Below are 12,904 nucleotides of genomic sequence, written 5' to 3'. Positions count from 1 at the left end.
TAGGTTCCATAGAGAAGGTAAACACTGCCCATCTGCTTATATTACATAGATTATAATGACACAAAGTAGGTTGATAATCAGCAAGGCATCCCTTTAAGAACTCTGTTGAGAAGCTAACCCTAAGAAGCTAAGAGTATTCAAGGTCTGAGACCATGGGCCTTCTCTCAGAAATAGCAAGGAAAAAGCTCCATGAAAAAGTTGCCTCACTCTTTCAAATTATTAAATTATCTATAACTGAAACAACTATAATAATTCACTCACTGAGCCTCCCCACAAACTGTTGGAGCCCCCCTGGAGAGGCCCACCTCCCACTTGGAATCCTCTGAACGGGGGGGTTATAGTGTTCAGGCTAAGATCTGAACTGGGGTGTTATAGTGTTCAGGCTAAAATCAGACTAGAGTAGAATAGGACAGGGCAGACTAGGCTGTAGATTAGCTAGATTCCTTGTGTTCTAGTTAGTTCCGGTTAATGGCTAGATTAGTCAGATTGTCTGAACTGCTGCTCATCTGGCCTGGCCGCTCTGCTGCTAGTTCCAGTGTGCCGCTGCTACCTGGGGCTGCAGTTCCAGTGTGCCGCTGGTACCTGGGGCTGCAGTTCCAGTGTGCCGTTGCTACCTGGGGCTGCAGTTCCAGTGTGCCGTTGCTACCTGGGGCTGCAGTTCCAGTGTGCCGCTGGTACCTGGGGCTGGTTCCAGTGTGCCGTTGCTACCTGGGGCTGCAGTTCCAGTGTGCCGCTGCTACCTGGGGCTGGGTGATAAATGTCAACTAATTTCTTGCTTATTCATTGGCTCTTTTCGCCTGATGAGTAAAAATACATAACCTGATTGCTAAATTGTACTGTCCCCTGTGACTATTCATGACCATATCGCCTATCCACAGTATATTCTATCTGTTCTGCTCTTCTCTTCCCCCTTCCCCACCTCCTCCCTTTCCCTGCTCCCTCCTCCCCCACACCCCCTCTCCCTCCCCTGCTCCCTCCTCCCTTTCCCTGCTCTCTCCTCCCCCACACTCCCCTGTTCCCTGTCTTTACTGTCCCTTGTGACTACCTATTCTACCTCTTCTGCTCTCTCTCCTCTTCCCCCTTGCCCTGCTCTCTCCTCTCCCACATCCCCCCGACTCTCCCTTCCTTGCTCGCCCTCCTCCCTTTTCCTGCTCTCTCCTCTTTCCCCCTTCCACACCTCCTCCCCTTCCCTGCTCTCTCCTCCCCCACATACCCCTGCTCTCCCTCCCCTGCTCTCTCCTCCCCCCACATTCCCCCCGCTCTCCCTCCCTTGCTCTCCCCACCTCCTCACTTCCCTGTTCTCCTTCTCCCCCACATTCCATCCCCCTTTTCTCCCTTTCTCTCTGTCTCTCTTTATCATACATTATGATTGTTCAATCATGTTGTTGTTATTATTACTACTGTAATTGTTACTGTTGTGTCAGCTAGATTTAGCTAGACATATTCTCTGTGAAGTCCTCTGAGACATGTTTGTGAATTAGGGCTATACAAATAAACTTGACTTGACTTGAAACCCTAACCATGTTAAGAACTCTGTTGAGATCCTAACCCTAACCATGTTGCTGCATATTTGAAGATCGTGGTGAGCTGAACACTTCAGCTGGAGAGCTGAGGATCAGAGGATTGACCAGAGAAGACAGTGGATGGTACACCCCAGACATCAACAACTACGAGAAAAGCAAGATTCAACTCAAAGTCATCTGTAAGGGTTTTATTTTGGCAGTTTGACCAGTTTTAGGTGCGTGATGTGGAGTTGTGTCTTGTTTTCCCCTGAATTCACGCTTGGTTTTAACCATCTCTGTTGTTGGGGCCTCAGGATTCTAGTGTGACTAGAATCCAATATAGGTATGATTTGATCACATGCCCTATATGATGTTGGCGTAGCCATGTTAGACAATGGTCAAAGCTCAGAGATGCTTCTGAGGGACAGTAAAGTCTGCAAGGAGTCAAGCCAGCACGGACGTCCCCGTTGCGTCCCAGCGTCTGCAGACCTACAATCTCAACTCACATCTGGATGCCACAAAACCCAGAGAGACCACCACTATGGCACCAGAGACACTCCTGCTGATGTCCTGTGCAGACATCACAGGACAATAAACACTGCCCCCAAACCAACGGTCGTATGGGCTGTCCTCAGTTCAAATCTAATACATTTTATTGGCCAAAATCCAACTGTCATTTAAATTGAGCTCTTTCCTAAAAACTGAGGAGAGACAAAGAGAGAAAAAGTCACTTCTCATCTGACCTCAGCCGAAAAGCTGAAAGAGTCTCACTTGGTCCCCAGTCCCGCACAAGCCCCACTCTTCTCCTCCAGCACCCGGGGAGAAAACAAGTGCACCACGGCTGGAAGCAAGCCAGCCTGCCCACAGCAAAGAGAACCAGCAATATAGTCTAGATCAGGCTGTGTTACTGTTACCTCTCTCCCTCCAAGAATGCAGCCAGCGCTTGAGAGGATGCAGCCCTAAATGAGAGTTTCAAGAGACAAGCTTGCATTTAAGTCATCAGGCTCTATTCTCCCCCTGGCCTTAAATTTGCGTTTATGGCTGGGCGCGGTGCTATTATTGGGCGTGGTCACGCACATTCCCTAATTTTTCCTTGACGCTAAAGCCAGATTGCACGGCGCTAACCATTTAACCACACCTTTTTAAGTGTAGAATTATGTGTATATAAACACATTTTGTTGTTACCCCGTTGAAATAGTGTCCCATGGGTCCGTCTGGCCATCAGTCATTCGGAGCTCGGCAGCTGGGCAGTGGGCAGGATGGCGAAGGCATGACCCGCCCATCTTTGCCTCTGATTGGCGCAGGAGACAAGGAGAGACGCAGGATCGATAGCCAAGCGAATGTGATTGGATCCACAATGCTTGACGCTAGGCCAATCAGAGGCAGAAAAGGGCGGGTCATGACTTCACCATCCTGGCAAAAAAATATTGCACACATCACAGAGACGTAGACGATTGCTTAACTTCCGGTTGAAAGGTCAACGTGTAAATTGTCCGGACATTTTATTTATTGATAAATTGTTATTTATTGTTGTAAGTTATTCTTGTCTTCACTGTAAAAAAAATAATAAAAATAAAAATAAATTCTCCTTCCAAAAAGGGCACTTTTGGCATCAGGGGAAAACGGGCAGGTGCTCGGGCACCCCTAGCATCCCCCTCTGCACGTGCCTGCTCGGAAACAGGCCTGGGTACCTGATGTCAAACCACTGTATTGTTTTAACATTGGTTGTGCCCAAATCCCCCTTCATGTCACATGTTACAAGTTTGTTCATGTCAAGTGCACATTAGGCTTATGTGGAAAAACAGTCTGTGAGTCTCACTGTCTGTCTCTCTTTCTAGCTGTCTGCATTGAGACAGAGAAATGAAGAAAAAAAAAGTGCATGTGATTGATCCTGACTGCAACAGCCTTTTTCTCCTCTTCTCTCCATCAACAACAGCTGCTGTCTCTAAACCCACCATCTCTACAAGCTGTAAACCTGATTTGTCCTCCTGTACTCTCTGGTGTAACACAATCATCACCGATGCTGAACCAGTCAGTTACACCTGGTGGAAAGACGACACGAAGAAGATTGACTCACCCAGAGAGCAAATCATTACAAAGGTACAATAGTGACGATGTGTTGGTCCAACTCTCTTCCTGTCCATGTGTGAGTTAGTTAATGTCCACTTGTCATATCAGTGGACTAAACAATGCATGACTTTACAGGAATAAACCAGAATGATTTGTTCAGCTTGCTTCACATATTCATTACACTAGCTTGTGGTTTTCGTGGTGATCCTATGTTAGTGAGAATGGAAGTGGAAAAAGTCTGGTTGACTTTAACCACCTGTACTGTATTTGTGAGAAATGAGTGGTACCAATGAATCAAATGTGGATTCAAACAAACAATAAATCCAAGGCTTTCATAACAATAGGAGTTAAAGCCACAGGACGATAGGTTCCTTAGGACACGTTTTCTTCTTTGGAAGAGGTGTTATTATGTGAAGTCTTCCACTTTGTAGGAATTATATGAGTGTCCATGGAACACTGAAGAATAGGCTGCCACACGGGTGCAAGCTGAGCTGCAAACGTTTTCAGAATAAAGGCACTGAGATGATCTGGTCCTGTGGCTTTCCTCTGATTTAAATGTCTAAACGTGTTCCTCACCTGCTCAACTGAAACATCAATTATATCAGACTGCACAGGTAGGACTGAGCTGATGATGTTTCCAGCAAGATCTGAATTGTTCCCTTCATCAAACCTAGCGAAGAAACTGTTCAACTGATTTGCAAAATCGGCCTCATTATCTGCCACCAATGCTTTCCGGGTGGTTGACAGTCCAGTCATGCTTTTCATGGTGTCCCATAACTATTTGGTATTTTTGCTTTTAACTCATTCACCGCCAATGACGTCTTTGACGTGTTATCAGCAATGGCCTTCCCCGCCAAGGACGTGTTTGACGTGTTTTTGTTTTTATTGGTGCAGCGCCTGCAGCAAACACTTGCCCAGCCTGTCACACAGACACAGGTCCCTGCCTTCAAAGGGTAGCCGACAGCACGCGATCAAACACATACCGCAGCTGTTGTTTTGAAATCTAGCAAGAGGAAAAGCAGAGAACGGGTAACGCTTCCTTGTGCAGACAGGAGAAACGCAATTGAAACGCCCTCGGCACGAGCTGGAGTCGCCTTCCTCTGTGCCAGCCAGGAGAAAACGGGAGAAAGTAATCAAGAGATGTGTTTGATCATCGGAGGAATGAGGAAATGATCGATCAGTTTGCGAGGGCGGTGAGGACGTGTTGAATAGCCGAGGGGAAAACGGGAACGATCAAATAGCAGAGTTGATAGGGAGACGGGTGTACCAGAACAAATCAAAAATAAACACAGGAACAGCTAGGCAGCAGCGGGCAGAAGGCACTCACAGCAGCCCGCTGTCCTTCTCAAGAGCTCTTCAGTTATGAAATCGCTGGGCTGCGTGCCCTCCAGTGTTGCTCCTGGCCAATCCCAGCGCCACAGGGCGTGGTTATTGCTTATCCTATGTTGGGTTAGAAATCTAAAAGGGGGATCGTGTGTGTGTGTGTGTGTGTGTGTGTGTGTGTGTGTGTGTGTGTGTGTGTGTGTGTGTGTGTCTGTCTGTCTGTCTGTCTGTCTGTCTGTCTGTCTGTCTGTCGGTGTGTCTGTCTGTCTGTCTGTCTGTCTGTCTGTCTGTCTGTCTGTCTGCACACTCACACCGAGTAAACTGTATTGTTGAAAGCACTTCATGTGTGTATATATATATATATATATTTTTTTTTTTTTGTCATTTGTGTCCTAACGAATAATATTTACATGTCTGATGTCAATACAGTTCAAAATAAAATAATTGAGAGTGAGTTATGCCTGAGATTGTGCCCTTTTACAAAAATGCTTTTTTCTCCCTTTTCTCTTCCCAGACAGGCTTTTTTGATGAACATGGGGTGTATAAAAAGGGTTATAAGTAGAGTACAGAACATGCTAAAAGCTAACTTTCTTTTTGGGGGTGAAAGTAGAGACTTAGATCTTCATTTCGAGGTATTGGACATCACTGTAGTCCTAGTACAGAATTTACTGTGGGTCTTGAAAGATGACCAAACATTATGGAAATACTTGGCCTGTGCCAAAAATGCCAGTCAGATATTGGCAGTGAATGAGTTAAAAACCTTTTGTAGTTGTAGCTTATGTGCCCTCTTTGCATCTTGTAGTTTCCCCTTTAAATCTTTTTTTATACGCTTTAATTATCCTATGTCCTTGTTCCTGAAGGTGCTTTTCCTCAAATTAATAATGTGTTTTACATCATTAGTTATACATCTTGTTATTTGGATATATTTGTATCTCCTTGGTTGGTATCACTGACGGTACACAAAAGTCTATGTAGTCTGTTGTTACTGTAGATGTCTCATCCAAGTAGTCATGATGAAACTCCTCCCACATAGTACAGTCAAAGCATGCCTTTAGTTCTTCTATACTGTCAGGTGACCACACTCTGATTATTTTTCTCTCTGGTTTGTTGCTCTTCAGTTTATAAGTTGGTACAAGATGGACCACATTATGAGTTAGCTATTGGTGGTCTTATCGTTGACACATATGCTCCCTCCACGTTTACAAAGCATTTATCCAAGAGTTTATTCTTCCTTGTTTCACCCTTCACATACTGCTTAAATCCTGGCATTGTTATGTCCAGTTTGCATTGCTTCATGTCTCCAACCACAATTGCTGGGGCTCTGGATGTTGTTGCTGCAGCGTGTTCAACAGTAGCTGCTGCTCGCGTCGCGTTGCCACTGGGAGGTGTGTAGACAACAAACAGCAGCACGCATCCAAATTCCCTCTGCAAATAGAAGAGTCTCAAAGTCAGGTACAAGATCTCAACGTCTTTATCACAAAACCTGCTGTTCATGGTGTACTGACGGCACCACCGATCGTTAATATATATATACACAGATCCCGCCACCCCTGCTTTTACAGGAGCTGATTTCTCTGTCTGCTCTTACCAAAGTGAAGCCGTCTATTATTTTACAGGCAGAGTCCGGTATTGCAGAGTGTAAGTTTCCATGTAGCACAGCAATGATGCCTCCCAGAAGTCTGAACAGTACCTCGTATGAGCGCGGATCTCGTCCATTTTGTTGTTTATTGACCGCAGGTTTGTGAGGATCACAGATGGAAGTGGCCTTGTGTGCCTTGCTCACAGTCGTCTCCGCCTCTCCTTCCTTGTTTTTTTCACCGGCCTGGTCTTATCAACTCCAGTGGGATGTGGGCTAGGAGCTCCGGTGTCAGGCATGGACCACAGTCCCCTGTAGTCCCCACAGTCAGTACCCTGAGTTTCAGAATATCTTGCTTGAAGCAAGGTTTCTCTGCTGTATACGAGCGCATGCAGGGCGAATATCCCCCACTCGTCTGTGTCCACACGCCAATCCATATTCCAGCGGGTCTGTTGCACTTGCAACCACAGTCCCCATAACAGAAGACAAATAATCCACCACTTGTACATAAACATATTAGACGACATTCAACATAAAACAAAGAGAGAAACAGAACACCTGTACACAGTTCACAGCCGTGCCGCACACCGGAAGTCAAACCTTTACATTTCTTGATGTTTTAAGCTGCTGGAGTGTCCTTGAGCAAGACACTGAACTCCTTCCAGCTTCAGGGAACTGCTCTGCAGCTGAGCCTCAGATCTCCTTTAATCAAAGGGTGAAGACATCAAGTGAGCAGTATTCAAATTAAACTGTGATTCGTTTGTGAACTTTGAGCTAATTCTATTTCACTGATTTTATAGGTGGATTTGAACTATACAGAGTTCAGCTGTAAGGTGGAGAACCCAGTCAGTGAGGAGGTCAGCCAACCCATCAGCAACCCGCTCATCCCCAGTGAGTTACCTCACTTTAACAACACATTACATGTTACATCTCTAAGATTTAACTTTTGTTCTCTTGGTGACACCTATGGCCATTCTGTCATCAGTGTGTGTGTCTGTCTCTTGTGTGTGTTTGTGTGTGCATGTGTGTGTGTGCCTGTATGTCTCTTGTGTGTGTATGTGTGTGTGTGTGTGTGTGTGTGTGTGTGTGTGTGTGTGTGTGTGTGTGTGTGTGTGCAGGCGCGCGCTCTCACTGTGTCATCATCAGTGTGTGTCTGTCTCTTGTGTTTGTGTGTGCATGTGTGTGCCTGTCTGTCTCTTGTGTGTATGTGTATGTGTGTGTGTGTGAGTGTGTGTGTGTGTCTAATGTGTGCATCACTGATGATGCCTCTGACATCACTGATGATGTCACAATTTATGACATCACTGATGACATCATCACTGGCCAACTTTGTGTGTGTGTGAGTGAATTTATGACATCACTGAGTACCGCAGGGATGACGTATTTTTTGTAGGCTTTATCCAGAAATCTGCCCCATTTTGGTTCGTCAGTGGAAACGTCTATGGGGTTTTAGAATAGGGATTTCAGTTAAATGCATAAAATACTGTAAGGTCTGTCTGTGGTTAACAAAAATTTATGGGAACGCAAATTTGTGTTCAGCATGATAATCTTCACAAACGTGAATAACTTGTATGCCTTTTGAAGCGTTTTCTAAAAATCACGTTAAAAAAAGCGCATTTACGTTCCAAAAGTTATAAAAGTTATTCACGTTTGTGAAGATTATCCTGCTGAACCAAAATTCACGTTCCCATAAACCTTTGTTTATGAAAGTGAAATCCCCATTCTAAACCCCATTCACTTTTTTGCGGACGAACCCGGAAGTATACGTCCGGACTCATTCCTGTGGGTCTCTATAGAGAGACAGGCAGAGCGCAGGCGCTGTCTTTTCAGCACCGCAGCACACGGGCAGCTGAAGAACAGAGAGAGGGAGAGATGTGTCATTATATCTATTGTCTTCGGGCCCTCGAGCAATTGTGATGTCAAAAACATTGGAATGGGTCAAGCTTTTAACTACATAGATATAATACTGTGTCCATGTAAACAGACTTGTTGCTGTTATTTTCCTGTAGAGTCTGATGGTGAATGGAAACGGAGAACAGGCAGAATAGTCATCATCTTCATGGTCGTGACCATGTTGCTGCTCATCATAATGCTCATTGCTAAATGCATACGCAGAACAGGTAGGAAGCCATCAGATACTACATTTATTTACAAAATGATTTACTGTCTAAAGTGTTATTGATATGATTATGACATCAAACTGATATTTGCCTGTAATTGACAGTATTCACATTTGTGTCTGTTTATTTTGGGTTAGGGTTATAGTTGACTTATGGTGCCATAGAGCTCAACAGTCACGTGACTGTTCTGTGATGTCACGGTTCCAGAAGAGTATTTCCCCATTCTTATTCTGCATTGAGATTTTGATTATTAGTCATATTCTCAATTTCTCATAACCACCCAAGGTAGACTTACCACCGGCAAGCTAGTGGTGAAACAATGGTATATCTTCCTGTAGAAGCCACAAATCTGTATATCATCGTTTTTTTATTTTTAAACATTTTTTATTCGATTTCATGGAGAGGTACTACACTACCCACAATTCTACAATGTAATATCGACGTCTTTGATTGGTGGAGCTCACTGTATGGTCATCTGTGATTGGTGGCCTGCCCTGCACTAATTCCTCTCTCTGGCTGTTATCTCTCTGGCTAGGCTACTACGAATGTAGGTCACAGCTTGTTGAATAAAAGTACCACAGATTTCAAAACGGGTGCCGGCGTGGAAAGAGCGTGACTTGAACTAGTTAACATAATATACTTTCAGTCACTCAGTGGCTAAAACCGCCACTGAGTGACTGAAAGTATATTATGTTAACTAGTTCAAGTCACGCTCTTTCCACGCCGGCACCCGTTTTGAAATCTGTTATCCGGTTCGTTCACTAATATGCACAAAATGTGTCTCTACGATAACGTTGCCACTCTAACAGTGTACCGCAGGGATGATGTATGTTTGTAGGCTTAACCAGAAATCGCCACCATGTTGGTTCTTATAGGGGGAAAAGGCTAATAGGAGGATAATATTCACAAAATGAGGACCACCTTATGACTTTTTAAAAGTTTTCTGAAAATCTGATTTAAACACATTATGCTTCAAAAGTCATAAAAGTGGTCCACGTTTCTGGAGATTATCCTGCTGAACACAAATGACCACCATTAACGTTTGATAACCACAGACCTTATTTCATGTATTTAACTGAAATCCACATTCTAAACCCGGTAGCCTTTTCCCCTTATGAACTAAAGTGCTACTTCCGGACTCATTCCTGCGGTACTCTATGGCGGCCGCTCAGACCACTGGTCCGGCCCACTGCCACACAGAGTGTTTACCCATTGGCTGAAACGCTCTGTTGCTCAATCATCCGCTAATCTGATTGGCCATAAATGCCGCAATGGGTTATGGGATGAGCAGTTTCTTCACTCTTACAATATTATGTACACAGTCTTGTACCCAGCACTTCTTTTCTGTTTTTCAATGTTTTTTTCAAAGCAAATGAATCAATTCAATCATGAGAGGCCAGTTGGTAGGATTTGACAAACTTTATTTAGCAATCGGCGTGCATGGCAAATACTTTGGCGCATGACTCCATTGGCCAGTGGCGCTGCTCTTGAGGCAAGAGGAGGGCACCTGCATAGGCTAGGAGATCCCCCCCCCCCGTGGGGGATCAGGAGTCAAGACTCGTTGGTGGCGGACTGGGGAGGTGGGTGGGGCAAAACAACGCTTCGGAGGACGGCTTCAAGGGAAATGGACTGCTGAGAGCTAGCTGCTGCTATGATCGGCCAGAGAGAGAGAGGTGACGTAGAACCCTTGCTATATATATGAGGATTATCTGACGTCATATTTGACGTCATAGCAGGCGTCATGCTAGGGCTTTGAATGACTACGTTATGCTAGAACTTGACTGTCGTCAGGGGATGATCGGATTATGCATGAGTGGCCTTCTGCTTGAAATATGGTCTGGAGACCTCACTTCAATCATGAGAGGCCAGTTGGTAGGATTTGACAAACTTTATTTAGCAATCGGCGTGCATGGCAAATACTTTGGCGCATGACTCCATTGGCCAGTGGCGCTGCTCTTGAGGCAAGAGGAGGGCACCTGCATAGGCTAGGAGATCCCCCAAAAGGAAGATCTGATTACCGGAGGTTAATTGAGATCTGCAGGCGCCGGTAGTTGATTGTACTTTTCTGGCCTTCGACCTTTTTAGCGACTTACAGCTATTTGCGGCTGGCGCTCCCAACTCGGTCGGGCACCTCGCGATAGCGCTTCCCAGCTTGGCTCACCTGGCCGCCTTGGCGCTTCGCGATTGTACTTCTCCGGCCTTCGACCTTTTTAGCGACTTACAAGCTATTTGCGGCTGGCGCTCCCAACTCGGTCGGGCCTTCGATCTTGGTACGTACTTTTCCTGCCTTCGACCTTTTTAGCGACTTACAAGCTATTTGCGGCTGGCGCTCCCAACTCGGTCGGGCCTTCGATCTTGGTACGTACTTTTCCTGCCTTCGACCTTTTTAGCGACTTACAAGCTATTTGCGGCTGGCGCTCCCAACTCGGTCGCGCCTTCGATCTTGGTACGTACTTTTCCTGCCTTCGACCTTTTTAGCGACTTACAAGCTATTTGCGGCTGGCGCTCCCAACTCGGTCGGGCCTTCGATCTTGGTACGTACTTTTCCTGCCTTCGACCTTTTTAGCAACTTACAAGCTATTTGCGGCTGGCGCTCCCAACTCGGTCGGGCCTTCGATCTTGGTACGTACTTTTCCTGCCTTCGACCTTTTTAGCGACTTACAAGCTATTTGCGGCTGGCGCTCCCAACTCGGTCGGGCACCTCGCGATATCGCTTCCCAGCTTGGCTCACCTGGCCGCCTTGGCGCTTCGCAATTGTACTTTTCCGGCCTTCGACCTTTTTTGCGACTTACAAGCTATTTGCGGCTGGCGCTCCCAACTCGGTCGGGCCTTTGATCTTGGTACATTAATGTTTGACTTGGCGCTTCCCGGCTTGGCCTACTTGGCTGCCTTGGCGCAACTACCCTGACTTTCTCCGACTCTCTCTTTCTCTATCCCCCCCGGGGACGCGATGATCGCGGCGCGGAAGCCTGAATGCTTGGACGCCTGGACACCCGTCCGATAAAGAATAGTGGGGCTGCATGCATGCTGCTTGCTGAACGAAAATGTTAGTCACTGATTGTCAGTCTGAAAGTCTGTTGTTGACTTGGGGCGGACTCCTGGCTGGAGGGAAATGGCCGCTTTGCTTGAGCCGATTTGCTCCGTGAATGGAGATAGCAAGGAAAAGATTGACGACGTGCAAGACAACGTAGATTATGGCGTCTCACGGCGGCCCCTCGCAGTGGAGCGCCCCGCGTTGGCAGCCTGCGGCCCGGCCGTCTCGGAAGGCCAATGCGCTCCGTGCCGATCCGGAACAGGGTATCGTTGTTTGAGCTGTCGTCGCTGCCCATGGACTGTTCTGGCTCGGGATCCGACATACCAGGAGTGGGGAGCGTTGAGAGATCCGCGGGGATTGTCCACGGGTAGAGAGGACTTGGGGGTGCTGATTCGGTCTGCAGATATGGTGCAAAACAACGCTTCGGAGGACGGCTTCAAGGGAAATGGACTGCTGAGAGCTAGCTGCTGCTATGATCGGCCAGAGAGAGAGAGGTGACGTAGAACCCTTGCTATATATATGAGGATTATCTGACGTCATATTTGACGTCATAGCAGGCGTCATGCTAGGGCTTTGAATGACTACGTTATGCTAGAACTTGACTGTCGTCAGGGGATGATCGGATTATGCATGAGTGGCCTTCTGCTTGAAATATGGTCTGGAGACCTCACATGTTTTATGGTCATGATTCTCGAAGGTCGTTTTGTTTGGTTCCAGGCTTAAAACTCTGTAGATGAAGGATTTCTCGAAACATGATTGAGAAAAATGAATCAGGAACCCGAGGTGACGTCACGATGTCACGTGACTGTTGAGCTCTATAAAGGTTGCCCTATTCCCAGGCCTAGATCCTCTTGTTGCACCTGTCCTACAATGTCCCTATGTCTGTCTTAGTGCTTATAAGTTGAACTTCCTCTCTTGAGTTCCATTTCCACCCTGCTACCACAGGAGGAGCTGCACTCCTGACTTCCTTACATTTTGTTGGTGTGATCTCCAACCTACCTTTACACATGACATGTTGCCATTTGAAAAAATTACACTTTGTCCTGATCATAGTATTCATCATGACCAACTGTGGTCTGACACATATAGGGCCCCTTGCAAACAGGTAGACCTGTATGACGTTTTGGTGGTCTAGCTATAAGCATTTAGCAAATATGCCTTCCTTAGCTGGGAGTTCCTTCCTGTTTGTACCAACTTCTTTTTTGTGTCACAACCAAACGGTTCCAAGTATCTTCTGTCATACAGAGATGATGTAGGCAGTTGAAATATTTTGTGTGTA

General features: G+C 46.2%; 1 protein-coding gene across 1 annotated transcript in view; it reads left to right on the top strand.

Annotated features, from left to right (window-relative positions):
• The window catches only part of LOC310797402 (uncharacterized protein), a gene marked incomplete at its 5' end in the record, with an annotated part of 67,461 nt that overhangs the window by 6,579 nt on the left and 47,978 nt on the right, over window positions 1–12,904 (top strand). Inside the window, 5 exons of the mRNA XM_083659771.1 lie at window positions 531–674; window positions 1,577–1,702; window positions 3,439–3,602; window positions 7,272–7,362; window positions 8,481–8,591. Coding sequence (XP_083515897.1) covers window positions 531–674; window positions 1,577–1,702; window positions 3,439–3,602; window positions 7,272–7,362; window positions 8,481–8,591 — 636 coding nt within the window. The remainder of the gene's footprint in view (window positions 1–530; window positions 675–1,576; window positions 1,703–3,438; window positions 3,603–7,271; window positions 7,363–8,480; window positions 8,592–12,904) is intronic.

The sequence above is a fragment of the Poromitra crassiceps genome (genome assembly GCF_964638095.1).
Source record: "Poromitra crassiceps genome assembly, chromosome: 23".
NCBI classification, from domain to species: Eukaryota; Metazoa; Chordata; class Actinopteri; order Beryciformes; family Melamphaidae; genus Poromitra; species Poromitra crassiceps.
This window is presented reverse-complemented; position numbering and strand designations above follow the sequence as displayed.